The following is a 26,402-nucleotide window of genomic DNA, read 5'->3' on the forward strand; positions in this document are numbered from 1 at the left end:
AAAGCAGCATGCAGGGGCTTACCAGGTGATGTTGGCAGAAATCGACGCGTGCGCTCTTGCACGAGCAGCATGCGCGTGCTTATCGCGTGGTTGGGCAGAAAACGATATGCGCGCGGAGCTAAAAGCAGCATGCAGGGGCTTGCCAGGTGATGTTGGCAGAAATCGACGCGTGCGCTCTTGCACGAGCAGCATGCGCGTGCTTATCGCGTGGTTGGGCAGAAAACGATATGCGCGCGGAGCTAAAAGCAGCATGCAGGGGCTTACCAGGTGATGTTGGCAGAAATCGACGCGTGCGCTCTTGCACGAGCAGCATGCGCGTGCTTATCGCGTGGTTGGGCAGAAAACGATATGCGCGCGGAGCTAAAAGCAGCATGCAGGGGCTTACCAGGTGATGTTGGCAGTAATCGACGCGTGCGCTCTTGCACGAGCAGCATGCGCGTGCTTATCGCGTGGTTGGGCAGAAAACGATATGAGCGCGGAGCTAAAAGCAGCATGCAGGGGCTTACAGGTGATGTTGGCAGAAATCGACGCGTGCGCTCTTGCACGAGCAGCATGCGCGTGCTTATCGCGTGGTTGGGCAGAAAACGATATGCGCGCGGAGCTAAAAGCAGCATGGAGGTGCTTACCAGGTGATGTTGGCAGAAATCGACGCGTGCGCTCTTGCACGAGCAGCATGCGCGTGCTTATCGCGTGGTTGGGCAGAAAACGATATGCGCGCAGAGCTAAAAGCAGCATGCAGGGGCTTACCAGGTGATGTTGGAAGAAATCGACGCGTGCGCTCTTGCACGAGCAGCATGCGCGTGCTTATCGCGTTGTTGGGCAGAAAACGATATGTGCGCGGAGCTAAAAGCAGCATGCAGGGGCTTACCAGGTGATGTTGGAAGCAATCGACGCGTGCGCTCTTGCACGAGCAGCATGCGCGTGCTTATCGCGTGGTTGGGCAGAAAACGATATGCGCGCAGAGCTAAAAGCAGCATGCAGGGGCTTACCAGGTGATGTTGGCAGAAATCGACGCGTGCGCTCTTGCACGAGCAGCATGCGCGTGCTTATCGCGTGGTTGGGCAGAAAACGATATGCGCGCGGAGCTAAAAGCAGCATGGAGGGGCTTGCCAGGTGATGTTGGAAGAAATCTACGCGTGTGCTCTTGCACGAGCAGCATACGCGTGCTTATCGCGTGGTTTGGCAGAAAACGATATGCGCGCGGAGCTAAAAGCAGCATGCAGGGGCTTGCCAGGTGATGTTGGCAGAAATCTACGCGCGCGCGCTTGCAAGAGCAGCATACGCGTGCTTATCGCGTGGTTGGGCAGAAAACGATATGCGCGCAGAGCTAAAAGCAGCATGCAGGGGCTTACCAGGTGATGTTGGCAGAAATCGACGCGTGCGCTCTTGCACGAGCAGCATGCGCGTGCTTATCGCGTGGTTGGGCAGAAAACGATATGCGCGCGGAGCTAAAAGCAGCATGCAGGGACATGCCAGGTGATGTTGGCAGAAATCGACGCGTGCGCTCTTGCACGAGCAGCATGCGCGTGCTTATCGCGTGGTTGGGCAGAAAACGATATGCGCGCGGAGCTAAAAGCAGCATGCAGGGGCTTACCAGGTGATGTTGGCAGAAATCGACGCGTGCGCTCTTGCACGAGCAGCATGCGCGTGCTTATCGCGTGGTTGGGCAGAAAACGATATGCGCGTGGAGCTAAAAGCAGCATGCAGGGGCTTGCCAGGTGATGTTGGCAGAAATCGACGCGTGTGCTCTTGCACGAGCAGCATACGCGTGCTTATCGCGTGGTTTGGCAGAAAACGATATGCGCGCAGAGCTAAAAGCAGCATGCAGGGGCTTGCCTGGTGATGTTGGCAGAAATGGACGCGTGTGCTCTTGCACGAGCAGCATGCGCGTGCTTATCGCGTGGTTGGGCAGAAAACGTTATGCGCGCAGAGCTAAAAGCAGCATGCAGGGGCTTACCAGGTGATGTTGGCAGAAATCGAAGCGTGCGCTCTTGCACGAGCAGCATACGCGTGCTTATCGCGTAGTTTGGCAGAAAACGATATGCGCGCAGAGCTAAAAGCAGCATGCAGGGGCTTACCAGGTGATGTTGGAAGAAATCGACGCGTGCGCTCTTGCACGAGCAGCATGCGCGTGCTTATCGCGTTGTTGGGCAGAAAACGATATGTGCCCGGAGCTAAAAGCAGCATGCAGGGGCTTACCAGGTGATGTTGGAAGCAATCGACGCGTGCGCTCTTGCACGAGCAGCATGCGCGTGCTTATCGCGTGGTTGGGCAGAAAACGATATGCGCGCTGAGCTAAAAGCAGCATGCAGGGGCTTGCCAGGTGATGTTGGCAGAAATCGACGCGTGCGCTCTTGCACGAGCAGCATGCGCGTGCTTATCGCGTGGTTGGGCAGAAAACGATATGCGCGCGGAGCTAAAAGCAGCATGGAGGGGCTTGCCAGGTGATGTTGGAAGAAATCTACGCGTGTGCTCTTGCACGAGCAGCATACGCGTGCTTATCGCGTGGTTTGGCAGAAAACGATATGCGCGCGGAGCTAAAAGCAGCATGCAGGGGCTTGCCAGGTGATGTTGGCAGAAATCTACGCGCGCGCGCTTGCAAGAGCAGCATACGCGTGCTTATCGCGTGGTTGGGCAGAAAACGATATGCGCGCAGAGCTAAAAGCAGCATGCAGGGGCTTACCAGGTGATGTTGGCAGAAATCGACGCGTGCGCTCTTGCACGAGCAGCATGCGCGTGCTTATCGCGTGGTTGGGCAGAAAACGATATGCGCGCGGAGCTAAAAGCAGCATGCAGGGGCATGCCAGGTGATGTTGGCAGAAATCGACGCGTGCGCTCTTGCACGAGCAGCATGCGCGTGCTTATCGCGTGGTTGGGCAGAAAACGATATGCGCGCGGAGCTAAAAGCAGCATGCAGGGGCTTACCAGGTGATGTTGGCAGAAATCGACGCGTGCGCTCTTGCACGAGCAGCATGCGCGTGCTTATCGCGAGGTTGGGCAGAAAACGATATGCGCGCGGAGCTAAAAGCAGCATGCAGGGGCTTACCAGGTGATGTTGGCAGTAATCGACGCGTGCGCTCTTGCACGAGCAGCATGCGCGTGCTTATCGCGTGGTTGGGCAGAAAACGATATGCGCGCGGAGCTAAAAGCAGCATGCAGGGGCTTACCAGGTGATGTTGGAAGAAACCGACGCGTGCGCTCTTGCACGAGCAGCATGCGCGTGCTTATCGCGTGGTTGGGCAGAAAACGATATGCGCGCGGAGCTAAAAGCAGCATGCAGGGGCTTACCAGGTGATGTTGGCAGAAATCGACGCGTGCGCTCTTGCACGAGCAGCATGCGCGTGCTTATAGCGTGGTTGGGCAGAAAACGATATGCGCGCGGAGCTAAAAGCAGCATGCAGGTGCTTACCAGGTGATGTTGGCAGAAATCGACGCGTGCGCTCTTGCACGAGCAGCATGCGCGTGCTTATCGCGTGGTTGGGCAGAAAACGATATGCGCGCGGAGCTAAAAGCAGCATGCAGGGGCTTACCAGGTGATGTTGGAAGAAATCGACGCGTGCGCTCTTGCACGAGCAGCATGCGCGTGCTTATCGCGTGGTTGGGCAGAAAACGATATGCGCGCGGAGCTAAAAGCAGCATGCAGGGGCTTGCCAGGTGATGTTGGAAGAAATCGACGCGTGCGCTCTTGCACGAGCAGCATGCGCGTGCTTATCGCGTGGTTTGGCAGAAAACGATATGCGCGCAGAGCTAAAAGCAGCATGCAGGGGCTTACCAGGTGATGTGGGAAGAAATCGACGCGTGCGCTCTTGCACGAGCAGCATGCGCGTGCTTATCGCGTGGTTGGGCAGAAAACGATATGCGCGCGGAGCTAAAAGCAGCATGCAGGGGCTTACCAGGTGATGTTGGCAGAAATCGACGCGTGCGCTCTTGCACGAGCAGCATGCGCGTGCTTATCGCGTGGTTGGGCAGAAAACGATATGCGCGCGGAGCTAAAAGCAGCATGGAGGGGCTTGCCAGGTGATGTTGGAAGAAATCTACGCGTGTGCTCTTGCACGAGCAGCATACGCGTGCTTATCGCGTGGTTTGGCAGAAAACGATATGCGCGCGGAGCTAAAAGCAGCATGCAGGGGCTTGCCAGGTGATGTTGGCAGAAACCTACGCGCGCGCGCTTGCAAGAGCAGCATACGCGTGCTTATCGCGTGGTTGGGCAGAAAACGATATGCGCGCAGAGCTAAAAGCAGCATGCAGGGGCTTACCAGGTGATGTTGGCAGAAATCGACGCGTGCGCTCTTGCACGAGCAGCATGCGCGTGCTTATCGCGTGGTTGGGCAGAAAACGATATGCGCGCGGAGCTAAGAGCAGCATGCAGGGGCTTGCCAGGTGATGTTGGCAGAAATCGACGCGTGCGCTCTTGCACGAGCAGCATGCGCGTGCTTATCGCGTGGTTGGGCAGAAAACGATATGCGCGCGGAGCTAAAAGCAGCATGCAGGGGCTTACCAGGTGATGTTGGCAGAAATCGACGCGTGCGCTCTTGCACGAGCAGCATGCGCGTGCTTATCGCGTGGTTGGGCAGAAAACGATATGCGCGCGGAGCTAAAAGCAGCATGCAGGGGCTTACCAGGTGATGTTGGCAGTAATCGACGCGTGCGCTCTTGCACGAGCAGCATGCGCGTGCTTATCGCGTGGTTGGGCAGAAAACGATATGCGCGCGGAGCTAAAAGCAGCATGCAGGGGCTTGCCAGGTGATGTTGGCAGAAATCGACGCGTGCGCTCTTGCACGAGCAGCATGCGCGTGCTTATCGCGTGGTTGGGCAGAAAACGATATGCGCGCGGAGCTAAAAGCAGCATGCAGGGGCTTACCAGGTGATGTTGGCAGAAATCGACGCGTGCGCTCTTGCACGAGCAGCATGCGCGTGCTTATCGCGTGGTTGGGCAGAAAACGATATGCGCGCGGAGCTAAAAGCAGCATGCAGGGGCTTACCAGGCGATGTTGGCAGTAATCGACGCGTGCGCTCTTGCACGAGCAGCATGCGCGTGCTTATCGCGTGGTTGGGCAGAAAACGATATGCGCGCGGAGCTAAAAGCAGCATGCAGGGGCTTACCAGGTGATGTTGGCAGTAATCGACGCGTGCGCTCTTGCACGAGCAGCATGCGCGTGCTTATCGCGTGGTTGGGCAGAAAACGATATGCGCGCGGAGCTAAAAGCAGCATGCAGGGGCTTACCAGGTGATGTTGGAAGAAATCGACGCGTGCGCTCTTGCACGAGCAGCATGCGCGTGCTTATCGCGTGGTTGGGCAGAAAACGATATGCGCGCGGAGCTAAAAGCAGCATGCAGGGGCTTACCAGGTGATGTTGGCAGAAATCGACGCGTGCGCTCTTGCACGAGCAGCATGCGCGTGCTTATCGCGTGGTTGGGCAGAAAACGATATGCGCGCGGAGCTAAAAGCAGCATGCAGGTGCTTACCAGGTGATGTTGGCAGAAATCGACGCGTGCGCTCTTGCACGAGCAGCATGCGCGTGCTTATCGCGTGGTTGGGCAGAAAACGATATGCGCGCGGAGCTAAAAGCAGCATGCAGGGGCTTACCAGGTGATGTTGGAAGAAATCGACGCGTGCGCTCTTGCACGAGCAGCATGCGCGTGCTTATCGCGTGGTTGGGCAGAAAACGATATGCGCGCGGAGCTAAAAGCAGCATGCAGGGGCTTACCAGGTGATGTTGGAAGAAATCGACGCGTGCGCTCTTGCACGAGCAGCATGCGCGTGCTTATCGCGTGGTTGGGCAGAAAACGATATGCGCGCAGAGCTAAAAGCAGCATGCAGGGGCTTACCAGGTGATGTTGGCAGAAATCGACGCGTGCGCTCTTGCACGAGCAGCATGCGCGTGCTTATCGCGTGGTTGGGCAGAAAACGATATGCGCGCAGAGCTAAAAGCAGCATGCAGGGGCTTACCAGGTGATGTTGGAAGAAATCGACGCGTGCGCTCTTGCACGAGCAGCATGCGCGTGCTTATCGCGTTGTTGGGCAGAAAACGATATGTGCGCGGAGCTAAAAGCAGCATGCAGGGGCTTACCAGGTGATGTTGGAAGCAATCGACGCGTGCGCTCTTGCACGAGCAGCATGCGCGTGCTTATCGCGTGGTTGGGCAGAAAACGATATGCGCGCAGAGCTAAAAGCAGCATGCAGGGGCTTACCAGGTGATGTTGGCAGAAATCGACGCGTGCGCTCTTGCACGAGCAGCATGCGCGTGCTTATCGCGTGGTTGGGCAGAAAACGATATGCGCGCGGAGCTAAAAGCAGCATGGAGGGGCTTGCCAGGTGATGTTGGAAGAAATCTACGCGTGTGCTCTTGCACGAGCAGCATACGCGTGCTTATCGCGTGGTTTGGCAGAAAACGATATGCGCGCGGAGCTAAAAGCAGCATGCAGGGGCTTGCCAGGTGATGTTGGCAGAAATCTACGCGCGCGCGCTTGCAAGAGCAGCATACGCGTGCTTATCGCGTGGTTGGGCAGAAAACGATATGCGCGCAGAGCTAAAAGCAGCATGCAGGGGCTTACCAGGTGATGTTGGCAGAAATCGACGCGTGCGCTCTTGCACGAGCAGCATGCGCGTGCTTATCGCGTGGTTGGGCAGAAAACGATATGCGCGCGGAGCTAAAAGCAGCATGCAGGGGCTTGCCAGGTGATGTTGGCAGAAATCGACGCGTGCGCTCTTGCACGAGCAGCATGCGCGTGCTTATCGCGTGGTTGGGCAGAAAACGATATGCGCGCGGAGCTAAAAGCAGCATGCAGGGGCTTACCAGGTGATGTTGGCAGAAATCGACGCGTGCGCTCTTGCACGAGCAGCATGCGCGTGCTTATCGCGTGGTTGGGCAGAAAACGATATGCGCGTGGAGCTAAAAGCAGCATGCAGGGGCTTGCCAGGTGATGTTGGCAGAAATCGACGCGTGTGCTCTTGCACGAGCAGCATACGCGTGCTTATCGCGTGGTTTGGCAGAAAACGATATGCGCGCAGAGCTAAAAGCAGCATGCAGGGGCTTGCCTGGTGATGTTGGCAGAAATGGACGCGTGTGCTCTTGCACGAGCAGCATGCGCGTGCTTATCGCGTGGTTGGGCAGAAAACGTTATGCGCGCAGAGCTAAAAGCAGCATGCAGGGGCTTACCAGGTGATGTTGGCAGAAATCGAAGCGTGCGCTCTTGCACGAGCAGCATACGCGTGCTTATCGCGTAGTTTGGCAGAAAACGATATGCGCGCAGAGCTAAAAGCAGCATGCAGGGGCTTACCAGGTGATGTTGGAAGAAATCGACGCGTGCGCTCTTGCACGAGCAGCATGCGCGTGCTTATCGCGTTGTTGGGCAGAAAACGATATGTGCCCGGAGCTAAAAGCAGCATGCAGGGGCTTACCAGGTGATGTTGGAAGCAATCGACGCGTGCGCTCTTGCACGAGCAGCATGCGCGTGCTTATCGCGTGGTTGGGCAGAAAACGATATGCGCGCTGAGCTAAAAGCAGCATGCAGGGGCTTGCCAGGTGATGTTGGCAGAAATCGACGCGTGCGCTCTTGCACGAGCAGCATGCGCGTGCTTATCGCGTGGTTGGGCAGAAAACGATATGCGCGCGGAGCTAAAAGCAGCATGGAGGGGCTTGCCAGGTGATGTTGGAAGAAATCTACGCGTGTGCTCTTGCACGAGCAGCATACGCGTGCTTATCGCGTGGTTTGGCAGAAAACGATATGCGCGCGGAGCTAAAAGCAGCATGCAGGGGCTTGCCAGGTGATGTTGGCAGAAATCTACGCGCGCGCGCTTGCAAGAGCAGCATACGCGTGCTTATCGCGTGGTTGGGCAGAAAACGATATGCGCGCAGAGCTAAAAGCAGCATGCAGGGGCTTACCAGGTGATGTTGGCAGAAATCGACGCGTGCGCTCTTGCACGAGCAGCATGCGCGTGCTTATCGCGTGGTTGGGCAGAAAACGATATGCGCGCGGAGCTAAAAGCAGCATGCAGGGGCATGCCAGGTGATGTTGGCAGAAATCGACGCGTGCGCTCTTGCACGAGCAGCATGCGCGTGCTTATCGCGTGGTTGGGCAGAAAACGATATGCGCGCGGAGCTAAAAGCAGCATGCAGGGGCTTACCAGGTGATGTTGGCAGAAATCGACGCGTGCGCTCTTGCACGAGCAGCATGCGCGTGCTTATCGCGAGGTTGGGCAGAAAACGATATGCGCGCGGAGCTAAAAGCAGCATGCAGGGGCTTACCAGGTGATGTTGGCAGTAATCGACGCGTGCGCTCTTGCACGAGCAGCATGCGCGTGCTTATCGCGTGGTTGGGCAGAAAACGATATGCGCGCGGAGCTAAAAGCAGCATGCAGGGGCTTACCAGGTGATGTTGGAAGAAACCGACGCGTGCGCTCTTGCACGAGCAGCATGCGCGTGCTTATCGCGTGGTTGGGCAGAAAACGATATGCGCGCGGAGCTAAAAGCAGCATGCAGGGGCTTACCAGGTGATGTTGGCAGAAATCGACGCGTGCGCTCTTGCACGAGCAGCATGCGCGTGCTTATAGCGTGGTTGGGCAGAAAACGATATGCGCGCGGAGCTAAAAGCAGCATGCAGGTGCTTACCAGGTGATGTTGGCAGAAATCGACGCGTGCGCTCTTGCACGAGCAGCATGCGCGTGCTTATCGCGTGGTTGGGCAGAAAACGATATGCGCGCGGAGCTAAAAGCAGCATGCAGGGGCTTACCAGGTGATGTTGGAAGAAATCGACGCGTGCGCTCTTGCACGAGCAGCATGCGCGTGCTTATCGCGTGGTTGGGCAGAAAACGATATGCGCGCGGAGCTAAAAGCAGCATGCAGGGGCTTGCCAGGTGATGTTGGAAGAAATCGACGCGTGCGCTCTTGCACGAGCAGCATGCGCGTGCTTATCGCGTGGTTTGGCAGAAAACGATATGCGCGCAGAGCTAAAAGCAGCATGCAGGGGCTTACCAGGTGATGTGGGAAGAAATCGACGCGTGCGCTCTTGCACGAGCAGCATGCGCGTGCTTATCGCGTGGTTGGGCAGAAAACGATATGCGCGCGGAGCTAAAAGCAGCATGCAGGGGCTTACCAGGTGATGTTGGCAGAAATCGACGCGTGCGCTCTTGCACGAGCAGCATGCGCGTGCTTATCGCGTGGTTGGGCAGAAAACGATATGCGCGCGGAGCTAAAAGCAGCATGGAGGGGCTTGCCAGGTGATGTTGGAAGAAATCTACGCGTGTGCTCTTGCACGAGCAGCATACGCGTGCTTATCGCGTGGTTTGGCAGAAAACGATATGCGCGCGGAGCTAAAAGCAGCATGCAGGGGCTTGCCAGGTGATGTTGGCAGAAACCTACGCGCGCGCGCTTGCAAGAGCAGCATACGCGTGCTTATCGCGTGGTTGGGCAGAAAACGATATGCGCGCAGAGCTAAAAGCAGCATGCAGGGGCTTACCAGGTGATGTTGGCAGAAATCGACGCGTGCGCTCTTGCACGAGCAGCATGCGCGTGCTTATCGCGTGGTTGGGCAGAAAACGATATGCGCGCGGAGCTAAGAGCAGCATGCAGGGGCTTGCCAGGTGATGTTGGCAGAAATCGACGCGTGCGCTCTTGCACGAGCAGCATGCGCGTGCTTATCGCGTGGTTGGGCAGAAAACGATATGCGCGCGGAGCTAAAAGCAGCATGCAGGGGCTTACCAGGTGATGTTGGCAGAAATCGACGCGTGCGCTCTTGCACGAGCAGCATGCGCGTGCTTATCGCGTGGTTGGGCAGAAAACGATATGCGCGCGGAGCTAAAAGCAGCATGCAGGGGCTTACCAGGTGATGTTGGCAGTAATCGACGCGTGCGCTCTTGCACGAGCAGCATGCGCGTGCTTATCGCGTGGTTGGGCAGAAAACGATATGCGCGCGGAGCTAAAAGCAGCATGCAGGGGCTTGCCAGGTGATGTTGGCAGAAATCGACGCGTGCGCTCTTGCACGAGCAGCATGCGCGTGCTTATCGCGTGGTTGGGCAGAAAACGATATGCGCGCGGAGCTAAAAGCAGCATGCAGGGGCTTACCAGGTGATGTTGGCAGAAATCGACGCGTGCGCTCTTGCACGAGCAGCATGCGCGTGCTTATCGCGTGGTTGGGCAGAAAACGATATGCGCGCGGAGCTAAAAGCAGCATGCAGGGGCTTACCAGGCGATGTTGGCAGTAATCGACGCGTGCGCTCTTGCACGAGCAGCATGCGCGTGCTTATCGCGTGGTTGGGCAGAAAACGATATGCGCGCGGAGCTAAAAGCAGCATGCAGGGGCTTACCAGGTGATGTTGGCAGTAATCGACGCGTGCGCTCTTGCACGAGCAGCATGCGCGTGCTTATCGCGTGGTTGGGCAGAAAACGATATGCGCGCGGAGCTAAAAGCAGCATGCAGGGGCTTACCAGGTGATGTTGGAAGAAATCGACGCGTGCGCTCTTGCACGAGCAGCATGCGCGTGCTTATCGCGTGGTTGGGCAGAAAACGATATGCGCGCGGAGCTAAAAGCAGCATGCAGGGGCTTACCAGGTGATGTTGGCAGAAATCGACGCGTGCGCTCTTGCACGAGCAGCATGCGCGTGCTTATCGCGTGGTTGGGCAGAAAACGATATGCGCGCGGAGCTAAAAGCAGCATGCAGGTGCTTACCAGGTGATGTTGGCAGAAATCGACGCGTGCGCTCTTGCACGAGCAGCATGCGCGTGCTTATCGCGTGGTTGGGCAGAAAACGATATGCGCGCGGAGCTAAAAGCAGCATGCAGGGGCTTACCAGGTGATGTTGGAAGAAATCGACGCGTGCGCTCTTGCACGAGCAGCATGCGCGTGCTTATCGCGTGGTTGGGCAGAAAACGATATGCGCGCGGAGCTAAAAGCAGCATGCAGGGGCTTGCCAGGTGATGTTGGAAGAAATCGACGCGTGCGCTCTTGCACGAGCAGCATGCGCGTGCTTATCGCGTGGTTTGGCAGAAAACGATATGCGCGCAGAGCTAAAAGCAGCATGCAGGGGCTTACCAGGTGATGTTGGAAGAAATCGACGCGTGCGCTCTTGCACGAGCAGCATGCGCGTGCTTATCGCGTGGTTGGGCAGAAAACGATATGCGCGCGGAGCTAAAAGCAGCATGCAGGGGCTTACCAGGTGATGTTGGCAGAAATCGACGCGTGCGCTCTTGCATGAGCAGCATGCGCGTGCTTATCGCGTGGTTGGGCAGAAAACGATATGAGCGCGGAGCTAAAAGCAGCATGCAGGGGCTTACCAGGTGATGTTGGCAGAAATCGACGCGTGCGCTCTTGCACGAGCAGCATGCGCGTGCTTATCGCGTGGTTGGGCAGAAAACGATATGCGCGCGGAGCTAAAAGCAGCATGGAGGTGCTTACCAGGTGATGTTGGCAGAAATCGACGCGTGCGCTCTTGCACGAGCAGCATGCGCGTGCTTATCGCGTGGTTGGGCAGAAAACGATATGCGCGCAGAGCTAAAAGCAGCATGCAGGGGCTTACCAGGTGATGTTGGAAGAAATCGACGCGTGCGCTCTTGCACGAGCAGCATGCGCGTGCTTATCGCGTTGTTGGGCAGAAAACGATATGTGCGCGGAGCTAAAAGCAGCATGCAGGGGCTTACCAGGTGATGTTGGAAGCAATCGACGCGTGCGCTCTTGCACGAGCAGCATGCGCGTGCTTATCGCGTGGTTGGGCAGAAAACGATATGCGCGCAGAGCTAAAAGCAGCATGCAGGGGCTTACCAGGTGATGTTGGCAGAAATCGACGCGTGCGCTCTTGCACGAGCAGCATGCGCGTGCTTATCGCGTGGTTGGGCAGAAAACGATATGCGCGCGGAGCTAAAAGCAGCATGGAGGGGCTTGCCAGGTGATGTTGGAAGAAATCTACGCGTGTGCTCTTGCACGAGCAGCATACGCGTGCTTATCGCGTGGTTTGGCAGAAAACGATATGCGCGCGGAGCTAAAAGCAGCATGCAGGGGCTTGCCAGGTGATGTGGCAGAAATCTACGCGCGCGCGCTTGCAAGAGCAGCATACGCGTGCTTATCGCGTGGTTGGGCAGAAAACGATATGCGCGCAGAGCTAAAAGCAGCATGCAGGGGCTTACCAGGTGATGTTGGCAGAAATCGACGCGTGCGCTCTTGCACGAGCAGCATGCGCGTGCTTATCGCGTGGTTGGGCAGAAAACGATATGCGCGCGGAGCTAAAAGCAGCATGCAGGGGCTTGCCAGGTGATGTTGGCAGAAATCGACGCGTGCGCTCTTGCACGAGCAGCATGCGCGTGCTTATCGCGTGGTTGGGCAGAAAACGATATGCGCGCGGAGCTAAAAGCAGCATGCAGGGGCTTACCAGGTGATGTTGGCAGAAATCGACGCGTGCGCTCTTGCACGAGCAGCATGCGCGTGCTTATCGCGTGGTTGGGCAGAAAACGATATGCGCGCGGAGCTAAAAGCAGCATGCAGGGGCTTACCAGGTGATGTTGGCAGTAATCGACGCGTGCGCTCTTGCACGAGCAGCATGCGCGTGCTTATCGCGTGGTTGGGCAGAAAACGATATGAGCGCGGAGCTAAAAGCAGCATGCAGGGGCTTACAGGTGATGTTGGCAGAAATCGACGCGTGCGCTCTTGCACGAGCAGCATGCGCGTGCTTATCGCGTGGTTGGGCAGAAAACGATATGCGCGCGGAGCTAAAAGCAGCATGGAGGTGCTTACCAGGTGATGTTGGCAGAAATCGACGCGTGCGCTCTTGCACGAGCAGCATGCGCGTGCTTATCGCGTGGTTGGGCAGAAAACGATATGCGCGCAGAGCTAAAAGCAGCATGCAGGGGCTTACCAGGTGATGTTGGAAGAAATCGACGCGTGCGCTCTTGCACGAGCAGCATGCGCGTGCTTATCGCGTTGTTGGGCAGAAAACGATATGTGCGCGGAGCTAAAAGCAGCATGCAGGGGCTTACCAGGTGATGTTGGAAGCAATCGACGCGTGCGCTCTTGCACGAGCAGCATGCGCGTGCTTATCGCGTGGTTGGGCAGAAAACGATATGCGCGCAGAGCTAAAAGCAGCATGCAGGGGCTTACCAGGTGATGTTGGCAGAAATCAACGCGTGCGCTCTTGCACGAGCAGCATGCGCGTGCTTATCGCGTGGTTGGGCAGAAAACGATATGCGCGCGGAGCTAAAAGCAGCATGCAGGGGCTTGCCAGGTGATGTTGGCAGAAATCGACGCGTGCGCTCTTGCACGAGCAGCATGCGCGTGCTTATCGCGTGGTTGGGCAGAAAACGATATGCGCGCGGAGCTAAAAGCAGCATGCAGGGGCTTACCAGGTGATGTTGGCAGAAATCGACGCGTGCGCTCTTGCACGAGCAGCATGCGCGTGCTTATCGCGTGGTTGGGCAGAAAACGATATGCGCGTGGAGCTAAAAGCAGCATGCAGGGGCTTGCCAGGTGATGTTGGCAGAAATCGACGCGTGTGCTCTTGCACGAGCAGCATACGCGTGCTTATCGCGTGGTTTGGCAGAAAACGATATGCGCGCAGAGCTAAAAGCAGCATGCAGGGGCTTGCCTGGTGATGTTGGCAGAAATGGACGCGTGTGCTCTTGCACGAGCAGCATGCGCGTGCTTATCGCGTGGTTGGGCAGAAAACGTTATGCGCGCAGAGCTAAAAGCAGCATGCAGGGGCTTACCAGGTGATGTTGGCAGAAATCGAAGCGTGCGCTCTTGCACGAGCAGCATACGCGTGCTTATCGCGTAGTTTGGCAGAAAACGATATGCGCGCAGAGCTAAAAGCAGCATGCAGGGGCTTACCAGGTGATGTTGGAAGAAATCGACGCGTGCGCTCTTGCACGAGCAGCATGCGCGTGCTTATCGCGTTGTTGGGCAGAAAACGATATGTGCCCGGAGCTAAAAGCAGCATGCAGGGGCTTACCAGGTGATGTTGGAAGCAATCGACGCGTGCGCTCTTGCACGAGCAGCATGCGCGTGCTTATCGCGTGGTTGGGCAGAAAACGATATGCGCGCTGAGCTAAAAGCAGCATGCAGGGGCTTGCCAGGTGATGTTGGCAGAAATCGACGCGTGCGCTCTTGCACGAGCAGCATGCGCGTGCTTATCGCGTGGTTGGGCAGAAAACGATATGCGCGCGGAGCTAAAAGCAGCATGGAGGGGCTTGCCAGGTGATGTTGGAAGAAATCTACGCGTGTGCTCTTGCACGAGCAGCATACGCGTGCTTATCGCGTGGTTTGGCAGAAAACGATATGCGCGCGGAGCTAAAAGCAGCATGCAGGGGCTTGCCAGGTGATGTTGGCAGAAATCTACGCGCGCGCGCTTGCAAGAGCAGCATACGCGTGCTTATCGCGTGGTTGGGCAGAAAACGATATGCGCGCAGAGCTAAAAGCAGCATGCAGGGGCTTACCAGGTGATGTTGGCAGAAATCGACGCGTGCGCTCTTGCACGAGCAGCATGCGCGTGCTTATCGCGTGGTTGGGCAGAAAACGATATGCGCGCGGAGCTAAAAGCAGCATGCAGGGGCATGCCAGGTGATGTTGGCAGAAATCGACGCGTGCGCTCTTGCACGAGCAGCATGCGCGTGCTTATCGCGTGGTTGGGCAGAAAACGATATGCGCGCAGAGTAAAAGCAGCATGCAGGGGCTTACCAGGTGATGTTGGAAGAAATCGACGCGTGCGCTCTTGCACGAGCAGCATGCGCGTGCTTATCGCGTTGTTGGGCAGAAAACGATATGTGCGCGGAGCTAAAAGCAGCATGCAGGGGCTTACCAGGTGATGTTGGAAGCAATCGACGCGTGCGCTCTTGCACGAGCAGCATGCGCGTGCTTATCGCGTGGTTGGGCAGAAAACGATATGCGCGCAGAGCTAAAAGCAGCATGCAGGGGCTTACCAGGTGATGTTGGCAGAAATCGACGCGTGCGCTCTTGCACGAGCAGCATGCGCGTGCTTATCGCGTGGTTGGGCAGAAAACAATATGCGCGCGGAGCTAAAAGCAGCATGGAGGGGCTTGCCAGGTGATGTTGGAAGAAATCTACGCGTGTGCTCTTGCACGAGCAGCATACGCGTGCTTATCGCGTGGTTTGGCAGAAAACGATATGCGCGCGGAGCTAAAAGCAGCATGCAGGGGCTTGCCAGGTGATGTTGGCAGAAATCTACGCGCGCGCGCTTGCAAGAGCAGCATACGCGTGCTTATCGCGTGGTTGGGCAGAAAACAATATGCGCGCAGAGCTAAAAGCAGCATGCAGGGGCTTACCAGGTGATGTTGGCAGAAATCGACGCGTGCGCTCTTGCACGAGCAGCATGCGCGTGCTTATCGCGTGGTTGGGCAGAAAACGATATGCGCGCGGAGCTAAAAGCAGCATGCAGGGGCTTGCCAGGTGATGTTGGCAGAAATCGACGCGTGCGCTCTTGCACGAGCAGCATGCGCGTGCTTATCGCGTGGTTGGGCAGAAAACGATATGCGCGCGGAGCTAAAAGCAGCATGCATGGGCTTACCAGGTGATGTTGGCAGAAATCGACGCGTGCGCTCTTGCACGAGCAGCATGCGCGTGCTTATCGCGTGGTTGGGCAGAAAACGATATGCGCGCGGAGCTAAAAGCAGCATGCAGGGGCTTACCAGGTGATGTTGGCAGAAATCGACGCGTGCGCTCTTGCACGAGCAGCATGCGCGTGCTTATCGCGAGGTTGGGCAGAAAACGATATGCGCGCGGAGCTAAAAGCAGCATGCAGGGGCTTACCAGGTGATGTTGGCAGTAATCGACGCGTGCGCTGTTGCACGAGCAGCATGCGCGTGCTTATCGCGTGGTTGGGCAGAAAACGATATGCGCGCGGAGCTAAAAGCAGCATGCAGGGGCTTACCAGGTGATGTTGGCAGTAATCGACGCGTGCGCTCTTGCACGAGCAGCATGCGCGTGCTTATCGCGTGGTTGGGCAGAAAACGATATGCGCGCGGAGCTGAAAGCAGCATGCAGGGGCTTACCAGGTGATGTTGGAAGAAACCGACGCGTGCGCTCTTGCACGAGCAGCATGCGCGTGCTTATCGCGTGGTTGGGCAGAAAACGATATGCGCGCGGAGCTAAAAGCAGCATGCAGGGGCTTACCAGGTGATGTTGGCAGAAATCGACGCGTGCGCTCTTGCACGAGCAGCATGCGCGTGCTTATCGCGTGGTTGGGCAGAAAACGATATGCGCGCGGAGCTAAAAGCAGCATGCAGGTGCTTACCAGGTGATGTTGGCAGAAATCGACGCGTGCGCTCTTGCACGAGCAGCATGCGCGTGCTTATCGCGTGGTTGGGCAGAAAACGATATGCGCGCGGAGCTAAAAGCAGCATGCAGGGGCTTACCAGGTGATGTTGGAAGAAATCGACGCGTGCGCTCTTGCACGAGCAGCATGCGCGTGCTTATCGCGTGGTTGGGCAGAAAACGATATGCGCGCGGAGCTAAAAGCAGCATGCAGGGGCTTGCCAGGTGATGTTGGAAGAAATCGACGCGTGCGCTCTTGCACGAGCAGCATGCGCGTGCTTATCGCGTGGTTTGGCAGAAAACGATATGCGCGCAGAGCTAAAAGCAGCATGCAGGGGCTTACCAGGTGATGTGGGAAGAAATCGACGCGTGCGCTCTTGCACGAGCAGCATGCGCGTGCTTATCGCGTGGTTGGGCAGAAAACGATATGCGCGCGGAGCTAAAAGCAGCATGCAGGGGCTTACCAGGTGATGTTGGCAGAAATCGACGCGTGCGCTCTTGCACGAGCAGCATGCGCGTGCTTATCGCGTGGTTGGGCAGAAAACGATATGAGCGCGGAGCTAAAAGCAGCATGCAGGGGCTTACCAGGTGATGTTGGCAGAAATCGACGCGTGCGCTCTTGCACGAGCAGCATGCGCGTGCTTATCGCGTGGTTGGGCAGAAAACGATATGCGCGCGGAGCTAAAAGCAGCATGGAGGTGCTTACCAGGTGATGTTGGCAGAAATCGACGCGTGCGCTCTTGCACGAGCAGCATGCGCGTGCTTATCGCGTGGTTGGGCAGAAAACGATATGCGCGCAGAGTAAAAGCAGCATGCAGGGGCTTACCAGGTGATGTTGGAAGAAATCGACGCGTGCGCTCTTGCACGAGCAGCATGCGCGTGCTTATCGCGTTGTTGGGCAGAAAACGATATGTGCGCGGAGCTAAAAGCAGCATGCAGGGGCTTACCAGGTGATGTTGGAAGCAATCGACGCGTGCGCTCTTGCACGAGCAGCATGCGCGTGCTTATCGCGTGGTTGGGCAGAAAACGATATGCGCGCAGAGCTAAAAGCAGCATGCAGGGGCTTACCAGGTGATGTTGGCAGAAATCGACGCGTGCGCTCTTGCACGAGCAGCATGCGCGTGCTTATCGCGTGGTTGGGCAGAAAACAATATGCGCGCGGAGCTAAAAGCAGCATGGAGGGGCTTGCCAGGTGATGTTGGAAGAAATCTACGCGTGTGCTCTTGCACGAGCAGCATACGCGTGCTTATCGCGTGGTTTGGCAGAAAACGATATGCGCGCGGAGCTAAAAGCAGCATGCAGGGGCTTGCCAGGTGATGTTGGCAGAAATCTACGCGCGCGCGCTTGCAAGAGCAGCATACGCGTGCTTATCGCGTGGTTGGGCAGAAAACGATATGCGCGCAGAGCTAAAAGCAGCATGCAGGGGCTTACCAGGACATGTTGGCAGAAATCGACGCGTGCGCTCTTGCACGAGCAGCATGCGCGTGCTTATCGCGTGGTTGGGCAGAAAACGATATGCGCGCGGAGCTAAAAGCAGCATGCAGGGGCTTGCCAGGTGATGTTGGCAGAAATCGACGCGTGCGCTCTTGCACGAGCAGCATGCGCGTGCTTATCGCGTGGTTGGGCAGAAAACGATATGCGCGCGGAGCTAAAAGCAGCATGCAGGGGCTTACCAGGTGATGTTGGCAGAAATCGACGCGTGCGCTCTTGCACGAGCAGCATGCGCGGGCTTATCGCGTGGTTGGGCAGAAAACGATATGCGCGCGGAGCTAAAAGCAGCATGCAGGGGCTTACCAGGTGATGTTGGCAGTAATCGACGCGTGCGCTCTTGCACGAGCAGCATGCGCGTGCTTATCGCGTGGTTGGGCAGAAAACGATATGCGCGCGGAGCTAAAAGCAGCATGCAGGGGCTTACCAGGTGATGTTGGCAGTAATCGACGCGTGCGCTCTTGCACGAGCAGCATGCGCGTGCTTATCGCGTGGTTGGGCAGAAAACGATATGCGCGCGGAGCTAAAAGCAGCATGCAGGGGCTTACCAGGTGATGTTGGAAGAAATCGACGCGTGCGCTCTTGCACGAGCAGCATGCGCGTGCTTATCGCGTGGTTGGGCAGAAAACGATATGCGCGCGGAGCTAAAAGCAGCATGCAGGGGCTTACCAGGTGATGTTGGCAGAAATCGACGCGTGCGCTCTTGCACGAGCAGCATGCGCGTGCTTATCGCGTGGTTGGGCAGAAAACGATATGCGCGTGGAGCTAAAAGCAGCATGCAGGTGCTTACCAGGTGATGTTGGCAGAAATCGACGCGTGCGCTCTTGCACGAGCAGCATGCGCGTGCTTATCGCGTGGTTGGGCAGAAAACGATATGCGCGCGGAGCTAAAAGCAGCATGCAGGGGCCTACCAGGTGATGTTGGAAGAAATCGACGCGTGCGCTCTTGCACGAGCAGCATGCGCGTGCTTATCGCGTGGTTGGGCAGAAAACAATATGCGCGCGGAGCTAAAAGCAGCATGCAGGGGCTTGCCAGGTGATGTTGGAAGAAATCGACGCGTGCGCTCTTGCACGAGCAGCATGCGCGTGCTTATCGCGTGGTTTGGCAGAAAACGATATGCGCGCAGAGCTAAAAGCAGCATGCAGGGGCTTACCAGGTGATGTTGGAAGAAATCGACGCGTGCGCTCTTGCACGAGCAGCATGCGCGTGCTTATCGCGTGGTTGGGCAGAAAACGATATGCGCGCGGAGCTAAAAGCAGCATGCAGGGGCTTACCAGGTGATGTTGGCAGAAATCGACGCGTGCGCTCTTGCACGAGCAGCATGCGCGTGCTTATCGCGTGGTTGGGCAGAAAACGATATGAGCGCGGAGCTAAAAGCAGCATGCAGGGGCTTACCAGGTGATGTTGGCAGAAATCGACGCGTGCGCTCTTGCACGAGCAGCATGCGCGTGCTTATCGCGTGGTTGGGCAGAAAACGATATGCGCGCGGAGCTAAAAGCAGCATGGAGGTGCTTACCAGGTGATGTTGGCAGAAATCGACGCGTGCGCTCTTGCACGAGCAGCATGCGCGTGCTTATCGCGTGGTTGGGCAGAAAACGATATGCGCGCGGAGCTAAAAGCAGCATGCAGGTGCTTACCAGGTGATGTTGGCAGAAATCGACGCGTGCGCTCTTGCACGAGCAGCATGCGCGTGCTTATCGCGTGGTTGGGCAGAAAACGATATGCGCGCGGAGCTAAAAGCAGCATGCAGGGGCTTACCAGGTGATGTTGGAAGAAATCGACGCGTGCGCTCTTACACGAGCAGCATGCGCGTGCTTATCGCGTGGTTGGGCAGAAAACGATATGCGCGCGGAGCTAAAAGCAGCATGCAGGGGCTTGCCAGGTGATGTTGGAAGAAATCGACGCGTGCGCTCTTGCACGAGCAGCATGCGCGTGCTTATCGCGTGGTTGGGCAGAAAACGATATGCGCGCGGAGCTAAAAGCAGCATGCAGGGGCTTACCAGGTGATGTTGGAAGCAATCGACGCGTGCGCTCTTGCACGAGCAGCATGCGCGTGCTTATCGCGTGGTTGGGCAGAAAACGATATGCGCGCAGAGCTAAAAGCAGCATGCAGGGGCTTACCAAGTGATGTTGGCAGAAATCGACGCGTGCGCTCTTGCACGAGCAGCATGCGCGTGCTTATCGCGTGGTTGGGCAGAAAACGATATGCGCTCGGAGCTAAAAGCAGCATGGAGGGGCTTGCCAGGTGATGTTGGAAGAAATCTACGCGTGTGCTCTTGCACGAGCAGCATACGCGTGCTTATCGCGTGGTTTGGCAGAAAACGATATGCGCGCGGAGCTAAAAGCAGCATGCAGGGGCTTGCCAGGTGATGTTGGCAGAAATCTACGCGCGCGCGCTTGCAAGAGCAGCATACGCGTGCTTATCGCGTGGTTGGGCAGAAAACGATATGCGCGCAGAGCTAAAAGCAGCATGCAGGGGCTTACCAGGTGATGTTGGCAGAAATCGACGCGTGCGCTCTTGCACGAGCAGCATGCGCGTGCTTATCGCGTGGTTGGGCAGAAAACGATATGCGCGCGGAGCTAAAAGCAGCATGCAGGGGCTTGCCAGGTGATGTTGGCAGAAATCGACGCGTGTGCTCTTGCACGAGCAGCATACGCGTGCTTATCGCGTGGTTTGGCAGAAAACGATATGCGCGCAGAGCTAAAAGCAGCATGCAGGAGCTTACCAGGTGATGTTGGCAGAAATCGACGCGTGCGCTCTTGCACGAGCAGCATGCGCGTGCTTATCGCGTGGTTGGGCAGAAAACGATATGCGCGTGGAGCTAAAAGCAGCATGCAGGGGCTTGCCAGGTGATGTTGGCAGAAATCGACGCGTGTGCTCTTGCACGAGCAGCATACGCGTGCTTATCGCGTGGTTTGGCAGAAAACGATATGCGCGCAGAGCTAAAAGCAGCATGCAGGGGCTTGCCTGGTGATGTTGGCAGAAATGGACGCGTGTGCTCTTGCACGAGCAGCATACGCGTGCTTATCGCGTGGTTTGGCAGAAAACGATATGCGCGCGGAGCTAAAAGCAGCATGCAGGGGCTTGCCAGGTGATGTTGGCAGAAATCTACGCGCGCGCGCTTGCAAGAGCAGCATACGCGTGCTTATCGCGTGGTTGGGCAGAAAACGATATGCGCGTGGAGCTAAAAGCAGCATGCAGGGGCTTGCCAGGTGATGTTGGTAGAAATCGACGCGTGTGCTCTTGCACGAGCAGCATACGCGTGCTTATCGCGTGGTTTGGCAGAAAACGTTATGCGCGCAGAGCTAAAAGCAGCATGCAGGGGCTTACCAGGTGATGTTGGCAGAAATCGAAGCGTGCGCTCTTGCACGAGCAGCATACGCGTGCTTATCGCGTGGTTTGGCAGAAAACGATATGCGCGCAGAGCTAAAAGCAGCATGCAGGGGCTTACCAGGTGATGTTGGCAGAAATCGACGCGTGCGCTCTTGCACGAGCAGCATGCGCGTGCTTATCGCGTGGTTGGGCAGAAAACGATATGCGCGCGGAGCTAAAAGCAGCATGCAGGGGCTTACCAGGTGATGTTGGCAGAAATCGACGCGTGCGCTCTTGCACGAGCAGCATGCGCGTGCTTATCGCGTGGTTTGGCAGAAAACGATATGCGCGCGGAGCTAAAAGCAGCATGCAGGGGCTTACCAGGTGATGTTGGCAGAAATCGACGCGTGCGCTCTTGCACGAGCAGCATGCGCGTGCTTATCGCGTGGCTGGGCAGAAAACGATATGCGCGCGGAGCTAAAAGCAGCATGGAGGGGCTTGCCAGGTGATGTTGGCAGAAATCTACGCGTGTGCTCTTGCACGAGCAGCATACGCGTGCTTATCGCGTGGTTTGGCAGAAAACGATATGCGCGCAGAGCTAAAAGCAGCATGCAGGGGCTTGCCTGGTGATGTTGGCAGAAATGGACGCGTGTGCTCTTGCACGAGCAGCATACGCGTGCTTATCGCGTGGTTTGGCAGAAAACGATATGCGCGCGGAGCTAAAAGCAGCATGCAGGGGCTTGCCAGGTGATGTTGGCAGAAATCTACGCGCGCGCGCTTGCAAGAGCAGCATACGCGTGCTTATCGCGTGGTTGGGCAGAAAACGATATGCGCGTGGAGCTAAAAGCAGCATGCAGGGGCTTGCCAGGTGATGTTGGTAGAAATCGACGCGTGTGCTCTTGCACGAGCAGCATACGCGTGCTTATCGCGTGGTTTGGCAGAAAACGTTATGCGCGCAGAGCTAAAAGCAGCATGCAGGGGCTTACCAGGTGATGTTGGCAGAAATCGAAGCGTGCGCTCTTGCACGAGCAGCATACGCGTGCTTATCGCGTGGTTTGGCAGAAAACGATATGCGCGCAGAGCTAAAAGCAGCATGCAGGGGCTTACCAGGTGATGTTGGCAGAAATCGACGCGTGCGCTCTTGCACGAGCAGCATGCGCGTGCTTATCGCGTGGTTTGGCAGAAAACGATATGCGCGCGGAGCTAAAAGCAGCATGCAGGGGCTTACCAGGTGATGTTGGCAGAAATCGACGCGTGCGCTCTTGCACGAGCAGCATACGCGTGCTTATCGCGTGGTTTGGCAGAAAACGATATGCGCGCAGAGCTAAAAGCAGCATGCAGGGGCTTACCAGGTGATGTTGGCAGAAATCGACGCGTGCGCTCTTGCACGAGCAGCATGCGCGTGCTTATCGCGTGGTTTGGCAGAAAACGATATGCGCGCGGAGCTAAAAGCAGCATGCAGGGGCTTGCCAGGTGATGTTGGTAGAAATCGACGCGTGTGCTCTTGCACGAGCAGCATACGCGTGCTTATCGCGTGGTTTGGCAGAAAACGTTATGCGCGCAGAGCTAAAAGCAGCATGCAGGGGCTTACCAGGTGATGTTGGCAGAAATCGAAGCGTGCGCTCTTGCACGAGCAGCATACGCGTGCTTATCGCGTGGTTTGGCAGAAAACGATATGCGCGCAGAGCTAAAAGCAGCATGCAGGGGCTTGCCAGGTGATGTTGGTAGAAATCGACGCGTGTGCTCTTGCACGAGCAGCATACGCGTGCTTATCGCGTGGTTTGGCAGAAAACGTTATGCGCGCAGAGCTAAAAGCAGCATGCAGGGGCTTACCAGGTGATGTTGGCAGAAATCGAAGCGTGCGCTCTTGCACGAGCAGCATACGCGTGCTTATCGCGTGGTTTGGCAGAAAACGATATGCGCGCAGAGCTAAAAGCAGCATGCAGGGGCTTACCAGGTGATGTTGGCAGAAATCGACGCGTGCGCTCTTGCACGAGCAGCATGCGCGTGCTTATCGCGTGGTTTGGCAGAAAACGATATGCGCGCGGAGCTAAAAGCAGCATGCAGGGGCTTGCCAGGTGATGTTGGTAGAAATCGACGCGTGTGCTCTTGCACGAGCAGCATACGCGTGCTTATCGCGTGGTTTGGCAGAACACGTTATGCGCGCAGAGCTAAAAGCAGCATGCAGGGGCTTACCAGGTGATGTTGGCAGAAATCGACGCGTGCGCTCTTGCACGAGCAGCATGCGCGTGCTTATCGCGTGGTTGGGCAGAAAACGATATGCGCGCGGAGCTAAAAGCAGCATGCAGGGGCTTACCAGGTGATGTTGGCAGAAATCGACGCGTGCGCTCTTGCACGAGCAGCATGCGCGTGCTTATCGCGTGGTTTGGCAGAAAACGATATGCGCGCGGAGCTAAAAGCAGCATGCAGGGGCTTACCAGGTGATGTTGGCAGAAATCGACGCGTGCGCTCTTGCACGAGCAGCATGCGCGTGCTTATCGCGTGGCTGGGCAGAAAACGATATGCGCGCGGAGCTAAAAGCAGCATGGAGGGGCTTGCCAGGTGATGTTGGCAGAAATCTACGCGTGTGCTCTTGCACGAGCAGCATACGCGTGCTTATCGCGTGGTTTGGCAGACAACGATATGCGCGCGGAGCTAAAAGCAGCATGCAGGGGCTTACCAGGTGATGTTGGCAGAAATCGACGCGTGCGCTCTTGCACGAGCAGCATGCGCGTGCTTATCGCGTGGCTGGGCAGAAAACGATATGCGCGCGGAGCTAAAAGCAGCATGGAGGGGCTTGCCAGGTGATGTTGGCAGAAATCGACGCGTGCGCTCTTGCACGAGCAGCATGCGCGTGCTTATCGCGTGGTTTGGCAGAAAACGATATGCGCGCGGAGCTAAAAGCAGCATGCAGGGGTTTACCAGGTGATGTTGGCAGAAATCGACGCGTGCGCTCTTGCACGAGCAGCATGCGCGTGCTTATCGCGTGGCTGGGCAGAAAACGATATGCGCGCGGAGCTAAAAGCAGCATGGAGGGGCTTGCCAGGTGATGTTGGCAGAAATCTACGCGTGTGCTCTTGCACGAGCAGCATACGCGTGCTTATCGCGTGGTTTGGCAGAAAACGATACACTGTAAAAAATTTCCGTAATTTGACGCTCAAACCTGCCGTAAAAATTACGTAGACCGTTCCGTTTCATGAAAAACGGCGGAATTCTACGTAAAAAAAAAAAGGACGTGAGCTCTGTTTTTTTAAATACGGAGAGGCGTCCGTAATTTCATGTGGAGGGCAACTGAGCATGTTAAGAGCGAAAAATAAACACGCAATGAATATAAGGAAAACACACGGTCCACGCTCACCAGCAGTTACATAATATCCCAGTAGGTAACGCTGCTTGAACATTATTCATAAGGGAATCGTAAGTATGCATACACAAACGGAAGAGGTTTCAGGCGTCGAATCATGAATAACTATTTTTCTTTTGTCCCGACAAATCATGCATAATCAGAGCATGCGCGCCATATCAGAAGGCGAGGTATCGCGGTTTTCGTGCCGTCGCGTGACAGACATGTGAAGTGGGGGTATCCCAAAAAAGTTTTGACCCATTGCGGAGCGCTCATTGCAGAATTGGAATAGAAAAGTTTGGAATAGTTTTACGTTATAGGAGCCCTAGTTAACAAAATACCAGTGTTTAAGGGCTTGCTGTCAGCAGGGGCTCTCCCTTACGTATGCCTTCTAGAGGTGACACACGCCTGCGGCTTCCCACGCTTCCAGGGTCTGGGAAATTTGCAGTGATGTCGCGTACATATCGAATACGAGTACTTACGGAGTGCAACAAGCAATTGTGAATATTGACAAAGAAGGAAAATCTAGACCAGAACTAACACCCATATTTCTCGAAGTATAGCACACTCAGAATGTGTCAACCGTGGCGTCTCGACACCATGGCCTGCATGCGTCACGGGCGACCTTGCACACACTCCCTTGTCAAAGTGACGTTTCCATCCTTCTCTTTTTTTTATATATATATATATATATATATATATATATATATATATATATATATATATATATATATATATATATAAACCCACATTAACGCGCCCACTGTGATGGTACGCTCAACGCACATCGAGCTTTCTTTCCTCCAAAGTGGATCACGTCAGCCTCAAGAAACGTGTGGCGGCATCGAACCGAGGCCACGATCGCACGTCGTGCTTCTCGTCGCCAAGCGTTTGGCGCGTGCACCCGCCTAGACGGCCTCCGGTGGGCCCGCAGTGTCTGTCGGGCATGGTTCCAATACACGACACCCGCCGTGGTAGGTTGGCGGCTATGCTGCTCAGCTGCTACTGAGCGCGAGCACGCTGGATCGAATCTCGGCGGCCGCGTTTCGATGGTGGCGAAACGCAAAAACGCCCGTGTACTTAGATTTAGGTGCACGTTAAAGAACCCCAGGTAGTCAAAATTAATCCGTAGTCCCCAACTATGGTATGCCTCATAATGAGATCGTGGATTTCGCCCGTAAGACCCCAGAATTTAATTTAATTCTTTACTTCCAAAATGTGTGAAATGCGCCTGTAATGCTATCGCATAAGCAAGACATGCGCGTCGTACTTACAGAGTGCTTTAGAAGCGTGTCAGCTTTGCGTGTGATGACGTCGCCGATGTCTAGAAGACTGTGCGCTCCAAGAATAACAATGACGTCATCCGCGGTGCGACTGCAAGACAAATTTTAGAAAAACACAATTGGCATATGCGAATGGTTATGCAATCCTCGGTGCGAAAACCTCCAACTCACTCTAGCCAGATATGTTGCGACTGCTGACGCTTGGCGAAGGAACAATTAACTTGGTTTATTTAGCATTCTTGGCGGCATTAGGACAAGAAGAAAAATAAGTACGAAAAAAAAACATGAGACGGCAGCAAAACGAATGCTGGCTTGAAGATCTCATGAATGTTTTCCTCACACCTCCGCGCTGCGGCTTTTTATGGCTTTTCTCCTGCCGCAGGCGCTTTTTCATCATCGGAATCACTTTGACCGCCACTGGATAATCAATTTTGTCAACAAGCACCCCCCTGACCTTAATGGCATCAGCCTTCGTGGCGCTAGAGAACACACTGTCTCCCCCCGGAAATGGCAATCTTCTGCTTAGCATTAACGCAGCTTCAAGGGGAAATGGCGGCCCAGAATCAACGGTTACATATTTACCTAAATCTAACTACTTTTTGCTAAAGAGTGGTGGATGATTAAATATATTTACCTGATGGCTACAATGCACACTTTAATAAAAAGGTCTAGAAATGGCCTCCACACCACAGTTGGATCATCATCATCATCATCATCATCATC

The 26,402-nt window shown here is 56.0% G+C and overlaps 1 protein-coding gene across 2 annotated transcripts in view; it reads right to left on the reverse strand.

Moving 5' to 3' along the window:
• The window catches only part of LOC135920485 (chymotrypsinogen A-like), a 234,800-nt gene that overhangs the window by 48,740 nt on the left and 159,658 nt on the right, over positions 1-26,402 (reverse strand). For both annotated transcript variants that reach the window (XM_070529009.1, XM_070529010.1), the window contains exon 6: positions 25,671-25,770. In XM_070529009.1, coding sequence (XP_070385110.1) covers positions 25,671-25,770 — 100 coding nt within the window. The remainder of the gene's footprint in view (positions 1-25,670; positions 25,771-26,402) is intronic.

Source organism: Dermacentor albipictus, unplaced genomic scaffold (assembly GCF_038994185.2).
Source record: "Dermacentor albipictus isolate Rhodes 1998 colony unplaced genomic scaffold, USDA_Dalb.pri_finalv2 scaffold_16, whole genome shotgun sequence".
Taxonomy (NCBI): Eukaryota; Metazoa; Arthropoda; class Arachnida; order Ixodida; family Ixodidae; genus Dermacentor; species Dermacentor albipictus.